The sequence below is a fragment of the Mastigoproctus giganteus genome, chromosome 6 (assembly GCF_048544385.1).
Source record: "Mastigoproctus giganteus isolate SK-2022 chromosome 6, ASM4854438v1, whole genome shotgun sequence".
NCBI classification, from domain to species: Eukaryota; Metazoa; Arthropoda; class Arachnida; order Uropygi; family Thelyphonidae; genus Mastigoproctus; species Mastigoproctus giganteus.
This window is the reverse complement of record NC_143580.1, coordinates 116,818,247-116,846,107: the sequence shown is the minus strand read 5'-3', so window position 1 is coordinate 116,846,107 and position 27,861 is coordinate 116,818,247. Positions and strand designations below refer to the sequence as shown.

Sequence of the window (27,861 nt, the reverse complement as noted above, 5' to 3'; positions counted from 1 at the left end):
AAGCTGAACGAAGAGAGACAATATAGCTTCAATAATTTTAACGAGGTTCAACTTAGAATTTTAATCTACAAAGGTCATTCAAATGAAAACCAAAAAAGTTAACTCTACTTCCCTAACAAGAATAGTTGCATGCCAATGTTCAGCGTAGTCGTCACTTTCTTTGTCATATTAAGGTTACTCCAAGAACAACTTCATCCACTCACATGTATATAATGTCCATAAATTGCGTGTGGTTTGCCTGTTTTTCTAGACGAAGAACTCGAATTTCCAGGATAATAAACTTAGCTATGGAGTGAAAGACAAACCAATAAAAATTCCTCCCTGTGTGTTCAAAGAAGGTCTCTCTTTCGCCTTCATGTCATCCAACACATTAAGTCACTGTTAAGCCACCATTGAGCCATCCAATTTGGTTAATCTCACAGGGATCCATCCGGGGCACTTTTCGAAAATGCACTGTGCCAACCCCAGTTTTGCAAGCGGTGGCAATTGCTTGCCCTAACCGAGGAAAATCTTCAAAGCTTTCAATACCGTTCTTAAATTTATTTACCCACCCACAGAATTGCCGTTGACTCATCCACGCTTCACCACACTGGTCCAACGTTCTCCAATAGATTTCAACAAGTTTTATTCGTTCTGCAATCACAAATAAGATTACACATCACGTCCCTACCATTGACTCCAAGGGTACCGCCATATTGAAAATTAACTGTTTCCATACAACCACCAGATGGTGCCACGAGGGCGCCGTGTTTCCAGCAGACTTCATTCACTAAGCTGACATACGACTCATCAGTTTTTGCATGATATATAGGTTATGTTGGTTTTGCGGTTTTTATTTGAATGATCTTTGTAATTGAATAATATTGTTTATAAAAGATGGAAGCCTTTGAATACCAACATCTTTTTGCTCGATAAAAAAAAAAAAAATCATGATAACTTCTACCGTACTGGGTCTAAATACTGTACAATGTTATTAATTGCGTAGTCCACACTTCGTGGCGTTTATGCAGCTCAGTAACCCCCACCAAGAAAATTGGATTAAATTAGTACATGTAGTAAAAGTATGACATGCACATTTAAGAAGTTTGTTACATTTCTATCGTATTCTGGTGCTGAAATATCCTATTCAATATAATAAATAAATACAGCATGTTTAAATAGGGTTGTTGCAAAACTTTATGCTTTCTATTAATACCATCAAATTGGTCATTGAATATAGGGATAAGAGATCGTTAAATAGCCAGAGGAAAAAGATAAATATTATGGTGAACTTGAAAGTAACTAAACCAGAACTAGCATAAGAAGTAATCCTTGTAAAATGATGGGTACAGGCAGGAATGACGTAAAAGATTTCGATCCAGCCTTTGAGTAAATTTTACAAATGGGTGAAGTATCCTAGACTTTAATTAGGATGCGTGATATCTATTTGTGGTATCGCCTTATCCACCAGGACCATCGGTTTAATAATTTTTAAGCGTGATAAGGCTTATCCTAGGTCAGGGACAGTTACCGTGTTTCCATGGAAACACAGTAACGTGGAAACCACGCGCGTGAAGGGGAGCTGGGAGTTGGAGGCTCTTTAATTGAAAAAAAAAAAGAACGCTATAACAGACTTACCATCACTATTAGCATGAGAGGCATCATGATTGCTCAGAGTTGCAGGCGCGAGAGAGATAACACAGGTCCTGACCGATACGCGCACTTTACGAGCGAGACTCGTTCCCCAGAGCCCGATCCTCCAACCTGTCTCTCGAAAGTTGCAAACGTGCGCCGAAACACATTGATTACGCTTCCTGGTGCTGCTTTCAAGCACGAGGAAGTGTGGGGCCCCACAACGCTCGCGAAGAACGTTGGCGGGCGCACACGATCGCAGCGATGCAGACAAACTAGCCGACAGAGCGGAGCTACGGTAACATCTTGTGCAGCGCCGACGAGGAAACCTTTTTTTATTTTTCTCCCCAAAGGTGTTGAGAGAGAGTCGAGTCTGTAATTAAGATCTGGAGGCTTCCACCTCAACACTTGGCAGTAGCGGAAGTCACCTGATCACAGGATGTTGGCAGCGGGGTCAGTAAGAGGATCGAAAGTGAACGACTGCAAAGAACCTAAGTGACATTCTGAAAGAGCGGTGAAAGCGAACAACGCCCTCCCTTGGGGAGATTCGTCGAAGTTATTTCCCAACCAATAGAACAGACGTCGACGGTTGACCTGATTTGTACGAACTGCGTGAAGTGAAGTTAATGCATTCTTGACGTTTGGGTGGCATTCGGAATAACGAACCACTGATGGATATGCCATCAACTCGCAATTAAGTAGAGATTGGTGTTATTGCGCTTGCATGACGTTAGTTGACCACCTCGTGCCATTTCTGACTCGAATCATTATTGTGCGTAGTCCGACCACGGATTTAGGGAGCGTAAACATTTAGTTTTTTTTTTTCTTCTTTTATCTGGTGGAAGCGTCAGTTACTTCAAAGGAAATACTATGTCTGGTAGGTTATTAAGCCAAGCAGTGAGCTTGAAAATGTTATTTGCAATGGATGATGCTATCGAGCGAAGATAAACAGAATGTTTGGTAGTGAATATGAATTTTATCATTACTGAGAAAAATCTGTCCATGCCATGACCTCGCCAAGAAATAAACGCGAAACCTTAGACAAAATTCAACGGTTTTATCGTAATCCCTTTTAACAAGCAACAAATAATAGCAGTGGGTAGCGTGGTGGAACTTGGAATATAAAGTAGTTGGTGTGCATGCATTTGCAGTTCGTTTCTCTATATTCAGAAAAACATTTCGATTTTCTGCTAGTAACAAAACAGACTAATGGATTGCATATCGCGTGCAATATTTTGACATCTGTCATTGCACAACCCAAAGCGTACGAGCTACTTTCTGCTCGCAAATAGGCAAAACGTGTCCAACTAAATGTGTGACAGATTGAGATTTCCTTCCCTGTTTGTCTTCGGGAGTTACTTTAAGCTTCTTTTCTTATTGGTAGTTGTTGTAGACCCTCAATATATGCACTTCCCTTCCCATTTATACTCTCTTTAGTGGAGTAAGTAAATAAATGTAAGGGATTTAAAAGAATTAAAAGATTAGCTAATTTAAGTACGATGTCCACAACTTGAGGCTCCAAATAAAACAGCAGCCAATCAGCGCACGAGAACAAATTAATATCTGATCATGAAGAAAATCTGCACAAAGACTGTGAATAACAGTTTTAGCGACGAGAAATATCTAAGAAAAGAAATATTTAAACGTTTCAGAAAGGATTTTGAAAGAATACTATCTTTTAAAAGAATTGAGTTGAGCCAAACTAAAATACCAGCGTCTAGTGAAAAATAAAATAGATGGAAAAGATGATTAAACCGACTACAGGTTTTGGTTTTCGGTTATTATCCTGTGATATTTGGAAACTGAATGTGGTGAGAACTTTTTAAGCACATTTCTGAGTTTTTGAACATATTTCCCACGAGAGTCTATCTAAATTATTTCAGGGAGAAACGGGTGCTAACCAGTTTAATGGCCAAATTCATGCAGTGGAATTTCTGTGGATTCCTGTGCAATGTTGATGACATCAAGGCCCTTATCCAGAGGCACAAGCTAGTATGCCCTGGTTTGCAGGAATCTAATGGCAAATGGAGACCAGTTTTCGTGGGTAGCAGAGTTGGTAGGATCTCCATCCTCCCCACACCGGGTGGAAAAGATCTGAGTTCAAATCCCGTCGATGAATTTTTTTTGTGTCTTTTTCACAACGTGGCTGAGTTAGACGACTCAGGCGAGGGTAGTTTCTCTCAGGCATGGTTTTTTCTCCCGGAAACTCGGGTTTTTCGTCCAGCAAACAGAAAATCAACCACAGAACACACACAATTTACTGACCAGACAATATACACGGAGCAACAGGATCTTAGTTGCCGATGCTTCTAAAACCCAATAACAACAACAATGAAGACCCTACCCTGCCCAATGTTAGCATCATACGGAAAGACAGAATTGAGGATGAATCTACTCACGATTACATTCACCATAGAGGAAGTTGCCATTCGCCTCTTTGTAGGGTTTCTAACAGTTTGTTCGGTATTTTTGCCACCTGGGACCAACATCTTCTAGACAGACCTTATGATCTCCGCGCAATTGCCTATTTGTATTCTTTTGTTAGCAGATCTTAATGAACAATAATGCCCCATGGGTTGGCGCTGACACTAATATGAGGGGACAGAAAATAGAGCACGCTCGAAAATAACGAGCTCTCTCCCTTAAATATGGGACGAACACCTTTTCCCATATGCCTACGTACTACCAGTGCCATTGACTCTCTATCTGCACCCCATCTTTCCTACCTTTGTTTACATGGGGGGGGGATTAAAGAAGATGTCTACGGGAATCCTTTATACAGATCGAGTTAAGTGCAGCACTCACTCACTCGCTCACGAACAAGTGCTTGTTGCAGATGACATCACTATGAAATGATAAACCACATTTCCAGCACAATCTAAGGATTATTTTCTAGTTTTACTTAATAGAATCTTTCTTGGCAAAGAGTTTCTGGATTCGTGTAGAAAGGCAATTGTTCTTGACTTCGCAAAACCGTAAAGTGCGCATTATAACCACAGCCATTTTTGTGCCATAAAAATCCAAACCAACCTTCGCAAAACCAGAAAAAGGATCCTATAAATCCAAATAACCATCATTCTGACAAGCTCTTTGTGCAAGGTGCTTGGAAAGAATGGTTAGTGCTCGTCTTATGGTATTTGGAAACAAATTGTCTGCTTTCCAACACAGTGTGGTTTCCGATCATTTAATCAGAATTTAATCAGTTTGGATCATTTAATCAGAATCGAAACGCATATTCGTGATGCTTTTAGTAAATCCCAACATCTGGTAGCAGTTTTCTTTGATATCGAGAAAGCCTACGACAGCCAGGAGAATGAACATATTACAAGGCTTGCACAACTTTGGTCTTATGGTACCTTCCCGTTTTTATTAAAAATTCTTGCTGAATCGCCAGTTTCAAGTCCATACTTTCTCTCTCTCTCTGGTGTTTTGCCAACAAGAGAAAGTACCACAACGATCCGTACTAAGTGCCCCTCGACGTGGGAACCTGTACGTGAGGACCTCCCAGAGATGCTACTTGCCTTCCAGTTTAGGTTCACTGGGCTCAAACGCCCATACCTTAATTCCAGGGTTATATCGTTGGAATCCGGCGTGTGCAACCGTGCATACCGATCCGTGGAAACTCGGAAAGGGAGATCTTGGTGGTTAAGGGGGGGGCCGCCAGCTTTTTTTTTTTTTTTTTTAAGAAAACTCCAAACACGAGAGGTATTAGTACCGTGCTTGGGTTGGAGCTCGAGAAGACGAAAGAAGATATTTGTTGACATTGGACTTGAACTTCTGTAGATTGTAATTTTCAGGAAATACGTATGAAGGAAGGTTGTTCCAGAAAACGGCAGTTGAATGAATAAACGAGGAAGATGAAAAGTTGGTTCTGTGGGTTTGAAGTTGGACAGTAAATGGATGTTGGATGGTGGCGGCACGTGTTCGGACTGTTTTGAAAGAGAGAGCGGGAATTATAGAAGCCAATTCAGAAGAACAGTGCCCATGGAAGTATCTGTAGAAGAGGCATGCAGCAGAAACAGTGCGTCTATGAGACAGCGAGTGGAGAGACTCTGTTAGAGATGAATCATTAATTAACCTAACTGCCCTCTTCTGAATGGAATCAAGAAGCCTGAGAAAGGTTTTGGGGGCACCACCAGATGTGGGAACAATATTCCATGGCAGAGCGATTTGCGATTTATACAGAGTGAGCAGCTGTTGGAAGAAAAGTAACGCCGAGAGCAAAAGAGAAAACCAAGTTTTTTTTTTTATTCAGAGGAAGCAATGTTTGTAATGTGCTTGTGCCAAGAGAGATTAGAAGTCAGGGTAATCCCCAAAAGAGATATATCATTTTGCCTGGAAATCGGAGTGTCACTAAAGATAAGCATAGGAGCAGAAGATCCTTTTTGCGAGATATAAGACAAGACTGAGTTTTAGAAGGGTTGAAATCAACTAAGTTGTCTTTGCCCCACTGGAGAATTACCTGAAGATCGGCATTTAAGGAATTGGTAGCAGATTTTCGAGAAGTTAAAGCTGATTGAGCAGGGCAAGGTTTCTCAAACTGGAAAGTGGAATGCAATGTGCTAACGTCAGCAAAACTATGGATAGGATTTCCGGTAAATCGAAGAAGGTCATTAGTATACAAGTGGAAAAGAGTGAGAGAAAGAACTGAACCTTGGGGGACACCATCATTTGTGGAGAAGTTAGAAGACAGAGAGCTATCTACCATCACCCTCAGTGAGCGATCAAAGAGAAAACTGGATAACCAATTACAAAACACAGTTGGCAAACCATAAGATGGAAGTTTGTTCAGAAGACCTTTATGCCAAACACGATTGAAAGCCTTTGAAATATCAAGAGCAACCACTTTGGTACACCCACTTTGGCCCCTGCTTCGACAAGACAGGTGGTCCCGGACCGGCCCAACTGGGATCAATCGGTGGGTGGTTCTTAGTGCTAGGGTCAACTGCGTTCCCATAAGTCTCCCTCCCTTTGGTCCTGGGACGGGATCAAGGCTTATTGGAAAAGTGGGTATGGTGTTCCCAAGCGAACTTGGCGTCCCATTCGTGTACGCAGTGCCTCCTAGTTCACGAATTAGCATCGCCCCCGTATGGGTCCGTTCTGTGTGAAGTACTTAGGGCATCGGAAATTTTTATCTTACTCATATAAGTAATTTAAATCTTATTTCTTCTGGGGTCCCAACAAGACTCCTACCCAATCGAAGTGAAAATAATGAAATCACTTCTGTAAAAAGAGCAAGAAGTGATCCGCTAAACGACTGCGTTCTGGCGACCATTTGGTCGAAGCATCAAGCGCAAAACAAGCGGAAAAAATCCTATCACCTGTCCCGCTCCTACAAAACTCTAAATTCTTCACGAGGTGTCATATCAGAGTGAGATCTTCTTCAAGTCTCTGAAGAAGAAATCTGCTCTGAATTGAAAGAAAAAGGAGTGACAGCTATCAAGAGAATATCAATGCGGACGGATGTAGATCTCGAGTTCTCATCGTAACATTTAACACCCCACGGTCTCCCAGTTCCATCAAGGCAGGGTACTTCAACTGCCCCGTGAGGATTTACATTCCAAACCCATTAAGCTCTATTAAATGTCAAAAACACGGCCACTCACAAACATCTTGTCGTGGTAACCCTGCCTGGGCTCCAAGTGGTGCGAAAGACCACGAGAGCAAGGAATGTTCAGCTTCCAAACCGATCTGTGTAAACTGCCAATCAGAGCACCCTGCCTATTCCACAGCATGCAAGCGGTGGAAGGATGAAAACGAAATCCAAAAACTAAAAATAGAGCTCAATATCTCCTACCCGCAGGCTAGAAAACGCATGCAATCAATAAAAAGTGGGAAGCCTTCATATGCTCAGGTTTCTACGAAGTGCGCTATCGGTACACAAACTGAAATGACTATACCACCAAGAAAGTCATTCACTCCGATTGCACGCTATTTATTGAGTTCACAAAAGCCCACCGAAAAAACACAGTCAGCTGCCACTCCTATATCCGTACCTGCTAGTGCTCCACCACTACCAAAATCAAGTGGCAAAGAAAAGCCAAAAAGTTCGTTAGAGCCACCCGTAATACCAGAAACAATGGATGTAGAGGATAAGGAGGTACCGGATGAATCAATCTTGGAACTCTTTCCGGAGGAAGAAATGGACACAGGACAACGTCCATACTTCGCCAAAAAAGATATATCCAAGACTGCCAAAAGTAACAGGTCAACACCTCGGAAGCCGTCTGATGGACCCACCAAGCCAAAATAATGGCTAAATTCCTACAGTGGAATTGTCGTGGTTCATCAGATGTTGATGACATAAAGGCCCTCCTCCAAAATCACGATCCAGTGGCTATCCTTGTGGGCAATCAGACCCCAGTTCAGTCCTTGCTACTTACAACCAGCATAGGGGCTGTTGCAATTCGCCTTACAGTGGGATTTTTATTAACCGTCTGTTCTGTTTATTTGCCTCCTGGGACTGACATCTTCCAGGAAGACCTTGATTATCTTGTAACTCGGTTGCCTCCCCCTTTCTTACTTCTCGGGGATTTCAATGGACATAACACCCTTTGGGGTAGTGCTAGCAACAATGGAAGTGGATTAGTCATAGAGCATATGCTAAATAACAATGATCTCTCCCTTCTAAATGTGGGAACCAACACATTCTTCCACATGCCTACCCGTACGGTTTCTGCCATTGATCTTTCTATCTGCTCCCCTTCTCTACGCCCTTCATACACTTGGGAAGTGGAGGAGAACCCACATGGAAGTGATCACTTCCCTATGCTAATCTGCTTACACAGCGGGATACAGTGTGTTCCTTTCAGGTTACCACGGTGAAGACTGATAAGGCTGATTGGAATGCCTTCCAACATCAGGCAAATTTTGACCTTAATGCAGTCAGTCAGGAGACTATCAATGATGCAGTCAGTACATCACAGAAAATATTATATTGTCCATGCAGCTGCCAATGCTATTCCGAAAATATCTTCCCGTTTTCCACCTTTTTCCAAACCATGTTGGAATTCGCAATGGGGGATATTCTGCCGATATCCTACCAAGGTCAATCTAATAGACTTTAAACGTGCACGAGCCAAAGCGCGCTACATTCGCCGTCAGAGTTAAGAGGAATCATGGATCCGTTTTATCATCTATTACCCAATCTACCAGAATTAAGGTTGTCTGGGATAAAAAATCCGGATAATGAAAGGAAAATATCTCACTCTTCTTCGATCCTACAATATAATGGATGCACTCTTGTAGAGCCATCTACAGTTGGCGCACTATGGCCATAGACGCTGATGCGCCAAATAAATCCACAATCAACCAGCCAAGCATTTACAATAGCCAATGCTCTTGGAGAAACATTCTCAAACATAACTAGGATATTCCCCAGAGTTCCTGGTCCTGAAACATAAAAGAGAAAAACAAGCACGAATTTCACACCAAAAGGCCTTTGTCCTTACAACGTGCCTTTCGCTCTGCAGAAACTAAAAAGAGCTCACTATCTTTCCAAAGCAAGTGCTGTAGGACCAGTTGGCATCAATTGTGAAATGCTTAAACACCTTTCACCAACATCTATGGATCGCCTGCTTGTTCTGTATAACAGAATCCATATAAAAGAGCAATTTCCTGATTTTTGGCGCATGGCAATTGTTCTAGCCTTTGCGAATCCAGGAAAGGATCCGAAAATCCTTACTATCGTCCTATCGCTCTGACCAGCTGTCTGTGCAAAATCCTGGAGAGAGAGAGAGAGAGAGAGAGAGAGAGAGAGAGGTTAATTTTCGTTTATTGTGGTATTTAGAATCGAATGATCTTCTCTCCAGCATCCAGTGCGGCTTCCGAAAGAACAGATTAATTATTGATCACTTAATTAGACTTTAGACTGGAAACGTCCATCCGGGATGCTTTCATAAAACGAGAACATTTGGTGTCGGTATTCTTTGACCTGGAGAAAGCGTCTGACACAACTTGGAGATTCGGCATCTTAAAAGATTTGCATAGCCTCGGTCTTAGAGGGCATCTCCCTATTAAAAACCTTTTTGGCAACCTGTTTTCCAAGTTCGTGTGGGATCCTCGCTCCTTTCGCCAAGAGGAGGGAGTACCACAAGGATCAGTATTAAGTGTCACGCTTTTTGCCATCAAAGTAAATTCCGTCACAGAATAGCTTTCTCCAACTGTAAACAGTGCCCTCTATGTTGATGACTTTAGCATATTTTGTCAGTCATGCAACATGAGGGTTTTTGAAAGACAACTGCAAAAGCCATGGTTCGCCTTAATTCCTGGGCACTTGCTAATGGATTCAGGTTCTCGTCGCAGAAGACCGTTTGCGTACACTTTTGTCGTAAGCGTAATCTTCATCCTGAACCTGAATTAATGCTCGGACGAAATGCTATTGCAGTAGTGTCAGACACAAAATTCTTGCGACTTGGGACTGGTGTACCTTACTGCGTATTTATCGTGCACTTGTACGATCCAAACTAGATTACGGGTCCCAAGTATACTCCTCAGCCAGAGAAAGTGTCCTTCGATGGCTGGACCCTGTCCACCATCAGGCTATCCGTATCGCTACTGGAGCATTTCGAACATCTCCTGTCCAGAGCTTATACGTTGAAGCAAATGAACCATCGTTATCGCTTCGACTTAAGCGATAACGCTTACGTCGCATAGTCTTTAAACTATGCTTTAAAACTGAAATCCCTTTCAGACCATCCTACATGGACATCCGTGTTTGCGCCACGTTGGGAAAACTTGTACCATGCCCGTCAGACTGCTAACCGAGCTTTTTGGAATTCGTGTCCAAGAGCTACTCAGAGAGTTTAACATCATGGTAGAGAAGGTTGCACAAACACCAAAGCAAACTCGTCCACCCTGGTATGTCCATATGCCATCATGCGAATTTTCCCTTGAGAAATGGGTAAAGTCTGAGACTCCATCTGTGTACCTGCAGCGTTATTCAGCACACCGAGCTGAGCACTCCGACTTCCTGCCAGTTTACACAGGCGGATCGAAGTCGGAATCGTGTATCTTTCTAGACACTATAATATCCCTGTAGATTCTTCCTGAATCGAGCATATACAGTGCAGAGCTTGTAATCGAGCATGTCATAGAGTTAGAATTAGATTACATTTGAACTTGTCAATACCAAAGGTAAATAAATATATTCCGATTCTTTGAGTGCATTACAGGCTTTATCATCTTTGAGACATAACTCCCATCCAGTTCTCTGTTGAGTTCAGCAGAAGATACATTCTCTTGATGAACACAAGTTTGATATACGCTCCTGTATTCCTAATCACATTGGGATATGGGGAAATGATTTGAACGAGGTTGTGCCTCGATTTCCCAAACGGCTGAACTGGCGGGATGTTTGAGAGAGCCGCCGTATTTAAAGTGTACCAGGACTGGCGACAAAATGGTCAAACAACGATCCGATGGAAAAACCGCAAAGCTCAGTGAAAGATTGATGTTAGAGGTGAGGGCCGAGTTCGACAACTCGTACAGGCGCAGCGCTGTTGAATTGGCTACTCAGTACAACATGGGCCAACCCGGAACAATATCTGGCATGACCATGCTTTGCACGTATGGGCTATACCAGCAAACGACCCCTACGGCATCCTCTCCTAACCAAGGTTCATCTTCGTAAAAGACTCGCCTGGTGCAAAGAGCATGCAAGTTGGACGTTAGAAGACTGGAAGAAGGTGTGCTGGTCGGATGTGTCACGTTATTTACTCCACACCGTGGATGGTCGTGTACGGATTTGGCGTCAACAACATGAGACTATTGATCCATCATGCATGGTATCAAAAGTGCAGGGCGGTGGAGGCGGTTGGTTTGTGTGGGACATGTTTCACTAACAGGAACTTGGACCCTTGGTGCATGTGGAACAAAGTACCAGTGGTCTCCACTATCGTCAACTGCTTGCTGACTGTGTACACCCCGCCATGTTACACTTTTTTCCCGAATGGCGATGGTGTCTTCCAAGATGACAATGTGCCGAGCCAATCGGGCACTCGTTGTGCAGGAATGGTTTGAGGAACACAGTTCTGACTTCCAGCATATCGATTGGCCTCCGAACTCTGTCGATATCAATCCCATAGAGCACTTGTGGGGGACACTATGGAAAGGCATATCAGGCGTCTGGATACACCAATCACCTCCATACCTTCATTGCTGACCGCATTACACACAGCGTGGTTGGCCATACCTCCCGAACGCTTCCGACATCTTGTTGAATCAATGCCACGTCGGGTATCTGCTGTACTGAGGGCAAAAGGACGACCTACGAAGTATTAAGTAGGTGGTCATAATTCAGTGATCACTCAGTGTATATTCCCAATGGCAAGAACAATGGCATAGAGAGAGATAGAACAAATAAAGCTTGTAATAGAAACATGGCAGTCCAGTCTGTGCAGGAATCGTAGTGTGGAAGTTGTTCTTGCTCGACTCTGCATAGGACCCAGTCATCTAGCACATTCGTTTCTGCTGACGGCAGATGACTCTCCTATGTGCGAGTCTTGCGACACCATTTTATCAATAAAGCATATTTTACCGCTTTTACTCATCCGACTGGGCCTTATACACTGAGTCAGATTTTTGTTTTATCAGACAACGACCACGTGTCAGCAGTTTAAGTTTTTACAAGCTGTTAATATATACACACATATATAAATTGGATAATTTACTTTTAAACTTATACTGCTTTATATATATAAATAAGGTTTGACGAGGTTTAAAAGTTTGACATTTTAAATTTGAAATCACTGCCCGACAACCCCACATGGGCAACAGTTTGAGGCACGATTCTGTATAACACCCGATGGACTGCCAACCGATCATTTGGTATTCGAATCGAATCTGCTGCTAAATGAATTAAACGTTACGATAGACAACGTTGCCCAATCATCAAGGCAACTCCTTCCACCTTGTTATGCTCAACTTCCATCTTGTGACCTCTTTCTCCAGATCTGAGGATATCTGGCTATATCTACCAGCAACCCTTTTCATCACATCGAGCGCAGTAGTTTGACTTCCTACCAGTCCACCCAAATGGATCGAAGTCGGAAGTCTTTATAATATAAATTTTAAAGAAGAATCTCATTGTGTATATTGTTATTCTCTTGGATAATAGAAATTGCTGAAATTTGTAAAGGCCTTGTCAATCGAGCTGTCAGTAGCTAATGTCACGTTGGGGAAGGAAACTTTTCTCCGTGAGATGTTCTGATGCTTTTCAGCACGACGAACGTGTGATTTGTCACGTGACTATAGCTTTGACAGACTTCATACACAATGGATCAATATGGCCAAAGCCTGTGGTGCGCATAAAAACCAACAACAATAAGAACACTTTGTTGGATCCTGCATGAATGCATTTGTTGAATTCTGACGTAGTTGGGTCTATGGTATGATTAGAAGATATATTTTTCTTCGCTTATCCTTTGTTCTAAGATGAACGAAGGTAAAGTCGTTTATCTTATCGTACTTATATGATATGGTACGATCTTGTAAAGGAGAAAGGCTGCATTCACTTCTCTTTCCATCTAAGGTGATCTTTTTACGCGTTACAACAACAGTTCATATAAGTAAAAAGTTTCTAAGAAAAGTATCTTAAAAGATTTTCTTCTTAAAATTCCTGAATTAATATGTGTGGTACTTAACCAAGAAGGGCAGTGAGTACACAGGTGGTGTTATCTCAGTGTAAAGAAAACTGAAGAAAAACTGATAAGGAGCAAGCGTGTATTAATACACCTGGATGCTTTAATCAATCAGCGTTTTGCTAGAGGATGAAAGCAAATCAATCAATCACGGAGCTTAATCCCCTCATACATATGAAAGTGCGCGCGCGAAACTTTATAAATTTGTTCGGAGCTTCAGATTTTGACACAAGACTCCACCATCACCACAGATACTACACACTGATAAAACGATTTCCTATCGTTCGTACGCCTGGATGGACATCTCTCTTTAAGTAAGGACTAAGCTTCAAGCACTGTTTTTCTCTCTCTCTCTCTCTCTCTCTCTCTCTCCTCTCTCTCTCTCTCTCTCTCTCTCTCTCTCTCTCTCTCTCTCTCTCTCTCTCTCTCTCTCATCGAATTATTTTAAATTTGTTCTAAAGAGGATCACATGCCTGCGGGTGAATGAATGATTGAATGATCTCTTTTCAGACAACGAAGCTCCAACATGTATCATTGAGCTTGGAGAGGCAAAACAAACCTGCTTCTGAATATTATAAATTTGGTGGTGTTGTGTAACAGCCATTTTTGTCATCTTATTTTGTTACATGGGTTGGTTAGCTCAATTTTAAGCAAATGTGGAGGCTAACTGATGCTCCAAAAGTGGTATGACCATTTTCAACCATTGTTTAGGAATTGGAAGACGAGGACATCGTGTGGGTTTCTTAATTATAAATTAATTTTGAGAACCTGCAAAACGATTGAAATTTCGTTAATCTTTTGAGAGTTTACCAATAAACTAAACCAAAATTCAAGCACATTGGAAAGTGTTATAAATAAATAAATTAATATTTGAGTATTTGAAAGTCTGCTGGTTTGAGAGACCTATCTGTACGCCTTTTGCTTTAACTTAACGTTAACTTTGTGTTATATTGCTACCCGGGGTGTTTTATACGCCTTGAGTAACAAAAAGACGTAAAATATATGTAATATACACTTTGAGAACAAAACAAAACAAAACTCGTTCTGTGGCTTCCCAGCAATGCTCTAATTCTTACAGAGAAGCTACAATTACAGGGGTCGTGCAGATTTCTAACTCGTTCTGCAATCTGTGCTAGTTGCTTAATTTTCAAGCTTTAAGTTACGTGTTTCTTAGCTATAAATATACAACAATTGCAATTTATATATAATTACTTATTCTATCCACTGAGCATGATAGCTATACAATTTTTCGCAAGTAAGAAAATACTTGAATAATGCTTGACTAAATAAATCTAGAATTAATCGGATAATGACAAATTCGGGTGTGAGAAACCCAACCTTGGGAATGTTTGAAAATAATTTAAGAAGAGTTTCTTGTAAATATATCTAAAAAACCGGAAACTTAAGATTACAATTGGAATTAGCTACCTTTTTTAGCACTTAACTGAACCTTAAAGACTAAATTTTACAAAAACAAAACGGGTCTAAGATGGCAGAGAGATGAAGATGATTTTCCTTGGACGTGGTTCATTTTGGATGAGGGATAGCAAGATGATAGGGAATACTCCTCAGTGCTGCTAAATAAGAACATAAACATCAATAAAATTGATTGTTTTCAGAAATATTTTACTTGAAACAAAAGCTGGAAGTTTGAAATTGAAATTTTTGCATCTCACCTGCTACAGGAACAGACTTGTAGCTGAGAGTCTCATCCAAAAAAGGAGATAAGTGAGATGGCCTTATCCTATGTTAGTGGATAAAAATATGAATCAAAAGCAGCATAGGCGAGAGTATCTGATTTCTATGCATTGCTTTAAAAATGACACTGGAGAGTCTTGAAATCCAGAGCCTCGTCTGTGGATGTGCTCCTGAGATGTTTAAGAGCAGTAAAAAGCTGAGCCGCGTTCACTTATTGATTTTGTTGTTCTCGAAACGTATTCTAGACTTCCTTATCTACTTTGTACCTTTTAAAATCTTAACGTGAAGAACTACATACTTTCTCACTCTTGCGAGTCGAACGACTGAGATTTTTTTTTTCTTGCGCCAGATGCGATATTGCATTAAGTACATCACAGAAAAAAAAAGAGTATGAAATTTCACCTCAAGTTAATTGGAAATTCCGCAAATGAAACAGAAGTAAATTAATTAAATGTGTTTTTCAAGTTTCTGCTGTGATTCCAGATGATGTTAATTTAAGAAACAGTATAAGCATCACACGGAAAAAATATAATTCATCGCAAAACGAAATCTAAGTATAGAAAACACAACCGGCTGCTAATTGTTCAGGATGTCATTAAAAGATTTCTCACTAGAAGATAGATATATAGAAATTTAAAAGGTGATGCTGGATCAGTTAATTCTAGTTACGGATGTGGGTGAGTAAAAAGCAACAGATATATTCCTAGTAATTATAAAATACAGATCTACAATTAATTTTGGAGGTTCTCTGCTGTTTCCAAGTGTTGTGTAAGAGAAATTCATTCTTCTACTAGGCCTACTTGATCACTGCGATATTTCGTAACATCTTCTCTAATAATCTTGTCAGCTTATGTTTGAGCGCATTCATACAAAATTAATTAAGGATGAAATTCCACATCTCTATGTGAATCGGCCTTTTTGTATTTGAAACAAAGAAAGACGAAGAATCGCTCTACTCTTACGGACTTGCATACAGAAGATTTTTACGGTTGGCCTTATCACAATACATCCCCGATTTTGAAAGCTTGGCAGATGACATTAAGACACAAACTTCGCATAAATTAAAATACGTATGAATTTAAAATAATAATTCTGAATTGTATTTAACTTTAAAATTTATAGACAACATTTTTCAATATGTGTTTTAACTTTTTTAACCACGTGCAATGAAATTCTTGAGATGGTAGATCGCGGTACATTTTGAAGAAAAAAAAATAGATCGCATCACAAATTAAGTTGGCCACCCCTGCCTTAGACCATTACCGACCGTCCACCTGTCTGAACGGTTCCTTGTTGACATGACGGGTGCATAGCTTCAAGCGGTTTCCACCTAATACGCACCCTTCCGTCCGCTCAAAATAACTGGAAACGGGACTCATCGGATGCGTCTCCAATCATCCAAGGTCCAGTGCCGATGTTCTTTCCCCCAATTGAGGTGTACAGTCCTGTGCCGTGGTTTTAGCAATGGGACTCTGGTGGGTCGGCGGGGCCCATTACCTGTTGCGGATAATGATCGTCTGATGGTCTTGGTGAAGACGTTTTTGGCACCTCCCTCGTTGAAGCCGGCGCTGATTTGTGTCGATGAACGTGTCGACGGACACGTTCATCTACCACCTTTCCCCACCCACTGCACTCTCCACGATGAGATGATATTCCCGATACAATCTTGATACTGACAAACGGATTAATGCAATTTCTACACCACCTCGATAGAGTGACCATGCGTCGGATACCCACTATCATCCCTCATTCAAGGTCGGTTAACTCACTACCTTTATCCATACTGACATCGAATTACCATCTACGTGAATGCTGTGCGAAGTGTAGGTGTCGAACTCTGGAATTTCCACTCAGTGTTCAGAGAACGGTTGGTGTTATCATATGCTTCCCAAAGAATTCAACAACGGAAACTCTCAATGAATTCATTGGGACGCATATGTTAAGCGCAAATCTTTGGCTGCCACAGCTTGATGTTCTTCTGTAGGGAGAAGATTTCTAAAGGAAGAACAACACTCAAACAATATCCAAGATTCAAAAACATTACTGCAAAATATTACAGTGCCATTGCCGGCCTTGCATGGTCGAGATTGAATCATGTTTTCGCAAATGTGCGCAAGCGTACCTCAGGGTGCTTGATGGAAGGTGGTAGCCGCTTTCTACACTTTCTATGGCACAAATATTCGTAGAGGAGAGATGCTCCTTCAGTATTCAGTCATAAAAGTATGCAAGATTCTTTAGATAATTTACATCAATTACCTGCAACAACAGCGCTTGGAATATCCCACAATAGAGAGGTGAAGTTGCATAGCTTAATTGTCATTTATAGAACTGCCATCCAACAGCTTTACCCTAATTTTCGAAAACTTCCACGGATGGAAAGTTCTGTTCTGCATGCATAAAAGCACTCTCAATAATCTGAAATCACCATCAAAGAAAGTCGTTTAAATAAGCATCTCGGTGGACAACCGGGACTGCTCTCTAAATGGTTAAAAATATTTACTTAGCTGAAATGAAATTCCAAATCGCACGTGCATCTCTTTAAAGCCGCTATAAAATACTCCAAATGATCGAATTCCATAAGGAAATGGTTAATGAAGTACTCAACGTAGCAACGATATGAATTGAGGTTATTAAAACAAGAATTAAAATTTCTAATATTAGCCTACGTTGTCCTCGCGAGCAGCTTTGCTCCCTTCGACATCTGTACACAGAGTCAATCGTGCTACGTGACCGGAATGAATTCTCCCAGATGCAAGCGGTTTTATTTTCTCCAGGCGGCCGCAAGAACGAAAATAAAACCGAACTAAAAGCAAAATTCCTCGCGAGCTTTTCCTTTATCCGAAGTCCTGTATCGCTATCCAAACATTTCTCTTCCTCGTTTGCATTCGAAGTACAAAATAACCCGAGTTTATCTATGGAACTGCTGAAAACAGTGTACGTTACTTTGGCAGTAGATAACTCTTCAAACGTCTATTCCATTTTTATAGATAAATCGAGTAATGGATGACTGTCGCATTGCTCACTTTCCACGTGCTCGTTCTGCAACGAAAGAGGGCTTGAGCTAAAAGCGATGAGGTTTAATGGAAAAAGGGACACGATAAGGATAAATATATGGACGCATACCCCAGTATATTCCGAAACTGCTGGAGATTAATGTAAATATATTGAAGGGAGTTGTGTAATTCATAAAATATTGAAAAGAAAGCGACTTGAATAACGATTTTGGCATGTTTCGAGGAACTTCAGCAGCCCAGCCATTTCGAAAATGTTTTATTCCACAGAAATCCATTTCTTTAATCAGATGGCAAACTTCTGAGTATTAGCTGGAGGAAGGTGGATTTTGTTGCGACGTTTCTTTTCTATACAAAACGCTTTTAAACGATAATGGACTATGCACGCTTTCTTGCATTCTGGGAGACACGTTCGTCAGTACTCTTAGCTCTCATCGTACGCCCAGAGACTTTAAGAGGCAGATTACAAACGGCTGCCACGATTTCTAGCGTGCATATTTAGGAAAGTATTGGCTTCATCAGAGTATCTCTCCGTTGCTCGTAATCGTTCGTTGGAGAGCCGATCGGTCCACACAGCCTCTTAGAGAATCATTTATCTACCTTGGCTTCACAACGTTCTCTTCATCGGACAACCAATTTTATCTGGTGATGGGTGCGTGGAAACATCCTCTGATAAATAATCCATTTAAACATTAGTCATCAGCATCGCAGCAAAAAACGCAACACGGCGAGGCAATTTTTCTTCTTCGAAATGAAAGCGACAAAGGAGGATTTTTAAAAAATCCTATTGGAAATGTTGTCCTCATTTTCGGTTATAATTTTACTTTTTCATAACTGTCATTTGGAAATCCTTAGACACAAAAGTATTAAGAATAATATTCTTTATTTTAGTAGAAAATTCAGCCTTATGATGGTAATCAAAGCTAGATGTAATTTTATACACAGATGGACATTTTTTTTTCTGCATTTGAATGGTATTTTCAGTTATAATACGAACAAATTACAAACCACGGCCTTTAAAGGATAGGTTGGTGTGCCATACATGATTAAAACTACGCGTTTATCTAATTATTCCTGCTATACAATAAGTTGTAATGAATTTGATTGAAATACATCAGTCCTCTTAATATTCTGGTAACAAATAAAAACTTGGGCCATTATAGCCCAAAATTAAAATTCGGTCAGCCATGAAGCTCTCAGAGCAGCATAGATAGGTGGCAAGCAGGATCCGTGGTGTCCTGTTGAAGGAAATTGAGGCCACACTTAAAATACTATGTACAGGTATGGAGACCGCACCTAAAAAAGATATGAAGCTTCTTAAAAGGGTCCAAAGAGGGGAAAAGCGTGGATGGATCGGCAAAGGGTGCCTATATGAGGAAAAAATTCGAAGATGTTGGCGCGGAGCTTGGATCTAACCTTAGAGGAGACTTGATTGAGTTGTATAAGGCTCTAGGAAGCGAAAGTTAAATGAACAAGGGTCAAATTCATATTACTGGGGGTGGGGATTTTAGACTGGATTGCAGGAAGTTTTCTTTTAGCCAACGAGCTTTTAATTTTTGGAATTAGTTGGCTCCATGGATGGTTGAGGCTGATAGCCTGTGGAAATTCAAAACTCAGGAAATTCAAACCATCTATTTATCTCAGGGAGTCAAACAGGCGGTTTATTATTACATTTTTTTGGCAGGTGCAGCAGAAGCCCAGAGCATCCTTGCACCATACACCTAATACTAAATTGCTTTTGGCTTTATAGTCCTTGTATTGCTTCTGTAAAAAAATAAAGTATAAAACGCAAAAATATAGAGAAAAAGCATTAAAACATAAGTTATACTATGTTCACATCTTATTAGTTACATATTATCAGTGTTATTTCCTTATTTAACTTAATACAAGTCTTATTTTTTCAGACCTTTAAAAGTTCTACAAACTTAGATAATTGTCTTAATCTTAGATATATATATTTGTATTACAATTAGATAATCCACTAAAATTTTGTTCCTGTCTCTGAAAATCCTAATCAGTAGTGAACCACTGTGCTCCGTTATACCTCAGGTCGCCATCTTGATTGTCATTCTGGATATCTTCCATCACCATATTTCATCGCACAACTTTCTGTTTCTCTAAATACCCTTTGTCCTCATTAAATTTTCTTAAGATTTTATTAAATTGCTTTACTTATCTAACGGCATTTGCAAGGAACATTCTTTCTAGAGCACTGAATCCTTTAACTTTGATTCTATTTTCTTTATTGCACTTCTATATTTTTTTCTTGTGGCCATCTGATTTTCTGCTAACTCCTATAGGCCAAATAAGTCCTCAGTCCTCATGCCTCCTCAAACTGGTGGAGAAAATAATACTCACAACACCAACTCTCAACGGCCACACAAGGTCAAAGGAGATAGAGATAGAGAGAGAGAATATAAGAATATCACCGTTATTCGTCACGTGGGCTTGAACCATAGTCACTAAAATTTGTGTACGCCTGGACCCCTCGCAATTAAACACACGGCTATGAGGTTGCCGAAGTTACGAAGTTCTTGCTGATGAAGAACAACGCTCAACTCATTGAGCACAACTGATCAACAATACGCTGGAAAATGGTGTATCGTTTATGGATTGGCCAACCCTAGGAAGACGTATTGCATCTCGTCCAGACTGTACAGTGATAATTAATCAGTGATACCAGTTGTTCAAGTAATCAGTGAATCTTACAACTGGTTCCACAAAAACTCGTCAATATCTTGACTTTATCGATTCACTGTAGATGCAAAACATTTCTGAAGACTACATACCATTCTAAATCATTATCAGCGACCATGGTGTCCACAACGGTGATAAGATTTGTTCCAACAAACTTGCGGTACTTTGTTTCTGATATGATAGAACTCTCTGGCTGTTTGTAGCGTAATTAAACTCTGGAAGAAGGAGAAGAGACAAAGCCGATTTGCTCTTATTTAGTATGGTGTTAAATTAATATCCCCAACTGGGTCTCAAAAATAAACTTAATTGCACCGACCAGAGCTTTAAGAAATTATTCACTGCTAAAACCACCCTACGCAAGGACAAATTATGGGTACTGCAATTACTATAACAGGAGGGAAAATTAATCAACAAAGCAAATTGGATATATTCTCCCCTGGACACTTTAAGAAACAGCTTAATCTCTAAATACATCTGTTATCTGAGCTTTGAAATTTATTTTATTTTCATATGTTTTTCTAATGTGAGTGAAGAAATCAATTATATTCCTTTCTGTTTATGCCAGCGAGACTGATCCCTCCTTCTAAGATTATTTTGTCTTTTTTTTTATTTTATTTTTAACTCTTATAATTAACACGACCAAGTTTCTGTATTGATCTGCTTTGTAATTGTGTAACTAAAGATGATGATCCATTAGATGGTTGTTCAGGAGTATATACGTATAAATACGTTTATCTACGCAATTTTATTAACATTGCAGTCTAAAAATATTGCCATCATCCGATTTATTGATATTTTCTTTCTCCTTTCCATAATCCATAAAGAAGAACAAATGGAATTTCGAAAAAGGACTGTGTTTCTCCTTTACAAGACCACCGTCTATCACAGTGAAGAAGACTCTTTGATAACACAGAACGGCTGAAAAATAATCTTGTGAATCTGTAATACCACTAACAGTTCGCAGTTCCTTTATTTTGTGCCGAAGAAAATAAAGGATTTCCTCTTTCCGTTGTAGAAGATAAATATGAATCGTACAAAAGCAGAAGGGAAGCGATGAACAGAGAAGCCAGCCACAAAGAAAGTGTTGGATAGACAAAGAGAGAAGTCCATGTCCTTATTCCACATGCCAGAGAGAACATATTTCTGTCAGGGCTCTCTCATCGAACATTGTAGCTTTGAAAGCCTACTGGTGGATCTGTCTTTACAAAAGGTCACCCCCCGAGATCGTCTGTCCGATAGTGATGATGGCTATTGTACCACCGAAACTGATCCAGCGGAAAGAAGATGGAGAAAAACCGACATAATAGTGGCATCTATGAGAAAAAGCCCGAAGAAAGTCAATGAAGCCAGGAGACATAAAGGCTGCATTGAATTTATATGGATTCCAGAACTGTAAGGCAAATGGACATCGACTCGCCGAATAGCAGAGAATGTACATCTCCTATCGAGTGTTTCTTTTGTCTTATCGCAGCTCCGATGTCGCTCTTCTCAGCCAGTAAAAGTACAAATGGGTTTTTTTGTATACAAGGGTGTTGACAGTGAGCGCGGGATTGAGGAAATAAAATTAGATGCGCTCACTTGCGAACAAACATCGAAACCTGCAGACAGTTTCCAAGATTGTAATGGAAGCTATTTTAAAATTTAAATTGTTCGGCTATTTGTGTTGCAAAATAGCTTGAGAAAGATTCAATAAAAGTGGGATTGCTTCGATATGTTGTTATAAAATTTCAGCGCAGTTTGCAGAATAAATAAGAAAAAAAATACTGAGCGGATTGGCCAATGTATCGCGAACTGCGTTGCATCACGAAAAGGCTAATATTTGTACTTCTCGATTCGGTAAGAGGAAAATGCTGTATACTCTACGTAGTGTTTAATAACGTTGCGTAGATATATTTGTACTTCTCGATTCGGTAAGAGGAAAATGCTGTATACTCTACGTAGTGTTTAATAACGTTGCGTAGATATATTTGCTTACTGGTAGAACTGGTACATAACTGGGAATATGTAACCAGCCATTTTTGCTCTTTGTGACGCCTGAATGAGGTTTATTCAACGTACATCCAAATATCGAAAGGTCACATTGACTTTTCCTGGATTGAAATTCGGCCAGAAATTATGCGTGTTTCTTATTATCTTGTTTACATTACTGGCATCTGGTATATACACTGATCAATAAAATTAACAGAACACCTGGTGTAACTCGTGTAGCTTGCGATGAAGCGGAACGAATTTTAGTATGGTGATGTACCATTTTTTTTTTTATGTGAACCCCAAACACGAGCGGTATTAGAACCTATAGTACTTAGTACCGTGCATGGGTTGGAGGTTGAGAAGACGAAAGAAGATATTTGTTGACATTGGACTTGAACTTCTGTAGACTGTAATTTTCAGGAAATACGTATAAAGGAAGGTTGTTCCAGAAAACGGCAGTTGAATGAATAAATGAGGAAGATGAAAAGTTGGTTCTGTGGGTTTGAAGTTGGACAGTAAATGGATCTTGGCTGGTGGCGGCACGTGTTCGGACTTGTTTTGAAAGAGAGAGCGGGAATAATAGAAGCCAGTTCAGAAGAACAGTGCCCATGGAAGTATCTGTAGAAAAGGCATGTAGCAGAAACAGTGCGTCTATGAGACAGCGAGTGGAGAGACTCTGTTAGAGATGAATCATTAATTAACCTAACTGCCCTCTTCTGAATGGAATCAAGAAGTCTGAGAGAGGTTTTGGGGGCACCACCCCAGATGTGGGAACAATATTCCAAGGCAGGGCGGATTTGCGATTTATACAGAGTGAGCAGCTGTTTGGGAGAAAAGTAACGCCGAGAGCGAAAGAGAAAACCACGTTTTTTAGATGCAGAGGAAGCAATATTTGTAATGTGCTTGTGCCAAGAGAGATTAGAAGTCAGGGTAATCCCCAAAAGAGATATACCACTTTGCCTTGAAACCCAAGTATCACCATAGATAAGCTTAGGAGCAGAAGAATCATTTTTGCGAGATATAAGACAAGATTGAGTTTTAGAAGGGTTGAAATCAACTAAGTTGTCTTTTCCCCACTGGAGAATTACCTGAAGATCGGCATTTAAAGAATTGGTAGCAGATTTTCGAGAAGTTGAAGCTGATTGAGCAGGACAAGGTTTCTCAAAATGGAAAGTGGAATGCAATGTGCTATCATCGGCAAAACTATGGATAGGATTTCCAGTCAATGGAAGAAGGTCATTAATATACAAGAGGAAAAGAGTGGGGGAAAGAACTGAACCTTGGTGGACACCGGCATTAGTGGAGAGTTAGAAGACAGAGAGCCATCTACCATCACCCTCAGTGAGCGATCAGAGAGAAAACTGGATAACCAATTACTAAAAACAGTTGGCAAACCATAAGATGGAAGCTTGTTTAGAAGACCTTTATGCCAAACACGATCAAAAGCCTTTGAGATGTCAAGAGTAACTGCTTGCGTTTCACCGAACTTTTGCATTGAATTTGTCCCTAAATGGGTAACATAAGCCAGAATATCACTAGTGGATCTACATTAACGGAATCCATACTGGTGATCGTTGATCAGACGGAAGGTTTCTGGGTAGTTTAAGAGTTGGCGGTTAATTGATTTCTCCATTATTTTAGAAAGAGTAGAAGTAATTGCAATGGGACGATAATTGGATGGGAGGGATTTGTCACCCTTTTTAGGAACTGGCTGGATATGAGCAAATTTCCTAGCAGAAGGAAAAACACCTTTGGAATAAGAAAATGAAAAAAGGCGACATAGAACAGGAGTAAGTTCAGGAGCACAGGTTTTGGGAACAAGTACCATAGAATAATGATGAAATGAGGAGACAACAAGGAAAACTTGGGACATGTATAAGGGCTGTATAAGAATTACCAAAAAAGGTCTCAATGCAGAAGTCGACACAAGATGCTCAAATGTATAGTCACATGATATAAGCACGGCTTATGGTCCCCTCCAACTACTAAAGCGACTTGACAACGGTGAACCATGCTTGATATAAGGGTGTCTGCGGGAACAAATCTCATTGTTCCACCAGCGCAGACCCTACCTCACCAAGTGACCGAGGAGCTGGCTGTTGGCGTGAAATTCGACGCCCAAGGGCATCCCATACATGTTTAATCGGATTTAAGTTTTCTGATCGTCCTGTTCACAGCAGTCGTTGGGATGATCACAAAACTTTCTTGTCATATCCAAAGTCCATGAAACAAAAGGCTAATAATTATATCAGCATGCTTTCTTGTTTCACCCGCAAAGACTGAAGACTCCACCTTTATTTATCTGTCTTTGTACCGATCGTAACATATCGCGCTGCCGTATGGTTCCATCGTTTGTCCATCATCAGTACTAGGAACGTTATCCTGCAGATACAACGGTTGATGTTATTAAAAATGACTCGGACATGTAGAACGACGTCAACAGAAGCATTGCAAGTATTGACAGGCTGTATCCTCCTTGACCTCCAAGCGGCCTTCACAGGGCTTTCCCATACTATCAAAAAGAACAAAGAAGCTGAATTCCCCGGGATAAAAACTCTTGTCGATGTAGATCCAAAACAAGAACTCCGGCGTATTTGGCAGGAACTAATCTCCCTATGACAAATCTGTTGGGATGATTCCACCAAGGGCAGTATAACTAAACTATTGCTACCTTGACTGGTTCTTTCCTAATGTACATACTACCTTTCTTCTGAAAGGACATGGGTCATTCAAAAAGCGACGTCAGGACTTTGGGTTTATAAATGATGTCCATTGTGAATGTAGAGGACTGGCATCACTTAATGCACTCATGTAACATCTACCTGGACCTACATAATCAACTGTTACTGGATCTAATTTTATCCACACTCATTCCGGAGAGCAACCTGTTAAAATCAAAAGATGCGTTTTTAACTTTTAGCAGGTATGCCTCTGCAGTCTTCAAGAGGCCCTGGTATCAAATTTCCACGTCTGATTCTACAAATGAGACATCCAGATAAAATGTTCCTGAAACCGCTTTGCCTTTCCTCGCATCTGCTCTTATCTCATCACCGGCCACAACCAGAACTGAATGAATACCCAACGGGACATAATCCTCGTAGTAAAGACAGCACTGATCTGAGAGAACCATCATACTCACTCTTCCAGCTAACCAGGGAATACCCTGGCGGGATTTGAAACCCGTCTGATGGTCGACGTCTGCTCTGCTCTGCTGCACCACCCTGATCATTCCATCAGAAAAGTCTCCTACAATAAGTGAATCAACTCTTCCATAGTCAAATTCAACCGATACCCCAACTTTCCAGATGACTCCTCGCAGCAAGCAGAACTTCTACTCACGCTTTCGCACTTTCTCTTCCTTCCGCCATCCCATGCTCTTCTCTAAGGACATTCCCTTGCACTAAGCATTTTCCTCTCCTCTGTTTTCGCCTTGGAAGTGCCTTCCGCTCTGCTGCCTTCATATGCCTTCCCTGCATTCATCTTTTCTGTAAAATGCTCCTTTCTGCTGGCTGCCTTCACTCTCGCTATTGCAAGAGTGCAGGCATCCCGACAAGTGCTTTCTATTGTCTCTAGTTCAGCTCCCTGTGCCAAAGACGGATGCTGGTGGGACCTTCTTTCTTAGTGTTCATACCTTCTGGCAACTAAGAGAACATTCCATTTTAAACCTCTTTCAAGGAAGGCCATTCCCTGGGCCGTAGCCCATCCATGGCTAATTCTTGAAAGGAACTTGTATCAGAGTCTGTTAGAATTCAATTGTAAAAGAAAATTTTGTAACAGTATAACAAACTATAACACAACTAAGCCACTTAGCCTCTCCCAAGAAAAATCCACCTTTTTTTTTTTTTTTAATTTCTTAGATTTTAATGGGGAGAGTTGCCATCCCTACCGCGTGGAGGTAGGCTGCTACTATCCAACTAATACTTCTTTTAAGACTCACTCTTCTCCGCGCGACAGGGTTTCTTCATCATCTAACCATTTCATATTAAGCTTGACATTTGCTTTATCTTTCAATTTCTGTAATTTAAAACTAGAATTCCAGGGATTTCTGGATCCTTGCTCACTCACAAAATCTATAAAATAAACAATCTTAAAACAACCTTAATGCCACTAACAGCTCCAGTTCTTATTTCACAATACTACTCTTACTCAATTACATGATTTCTTACTATCTAGTTTCTAACTACCACATGTAGTATCAAAAATATTCATTTCTGAGATATTCAACTGTTTTTCATCTAACAGGACGACTTACTCCTCAACTCTCACATTTCCTTACATCTATAATATATAACCACTTCACATATTACACAACATAACTAATTCAATCTAATTTATTCCAAGGAAAATTTATTCCAAGGGAAATGCTGTCATGGTCACTGTGGTCAATCCATCCTAATTCTGATACTTTCAGCAGGACTTATGATCATACCCAAGACAATAACAACTTCAACTATAATCTACTTTCCTCTTATAAATTTCTAGTGCTCTTGCATATTCGGGGCACTTCTTGTCCACTGCCGAGTGATCTGCCGGCATACCTTTCTTTCCACATACGTAACAATGTACCCTCTTATCCTTATTCTTACAATCCCTATAAGAATGATTTAATTCTCCACAATGACCACACAGCACCTCTCTTTTACAATACTTCGCTATGTGACCATAAGTCATACATTTAAAACATTGCGTAACAGAATAAACTTCCTTGAATTTACAAGCCGTCCACCTTAAAAACAATCTACTTTTTATTTTAATCATCTTCCATATTTCTGAATCCAATTGAATCACCCAATTATTTAGATGAGTTACCTTATTATTATTCACAGTTAATATCTCCACCTTCTCCTTAAACTTTTTTTCACTTATCTTATTATCCTTAAAATTTCTTAACCACAATTTTTCCAATAGTTCTTCACGCTCAATGTCCTTTTCTACATCAAATATCACAATACGTGGTAGAATTGGCTTAGGGATAGAATAACTTAGACCCAATTCCTGGATTCTTTTACATGCTTTTAATTTCACTATGTCTTCTTCTCTTTCTGCCTCAATCAACACCGCTCGATCTCTAATTGATCTAACATTTCTAACTTTCACTGAGGATAGCAAGGGTCTAACTTCCTTCATAACATCTGTCTTCACTTCGTCACTTGTTTTATGTCTTGTTGTTAATGCCTTAATTATCATTACTTTAGGTACATTAACTACACTCTCAGAACTTTTAACTATTGCAG

General features: G+C 40.3%; 1 protein-coding gene across 2 annotated transcripts in view; it reads right to left on the bottom strand.

The window, feature by feature from the left end:
• LOC150084526 (protein king tubby 1-like) overlaps window positions 1–27,861 on the bottom strand; it is a 100,508-nt gene that overhangs the window by 61,958 nt on the left and 10,689 nt on the right. Inside the window, exon 1 of one of the 2 annotated variants that reach the window (XM_090375287.1) lies at window positions 1,618–1,863. The exons of the other annotated variant lie outside the window; for it this stretch is intronic. Within the exon in view, the coding sequence (XP_090231413.1) occupies window positions 1,618–1,644 (27 nt within the window). The 5' untranslated portion in view covers window positions 1,645–1,863. Of the gene's footprint in view, window positions 1–1,617; window positions 1,864–27,861 lie in introns of those variants that run through there. 2 annotated transcript variants of the gene reach the window in all.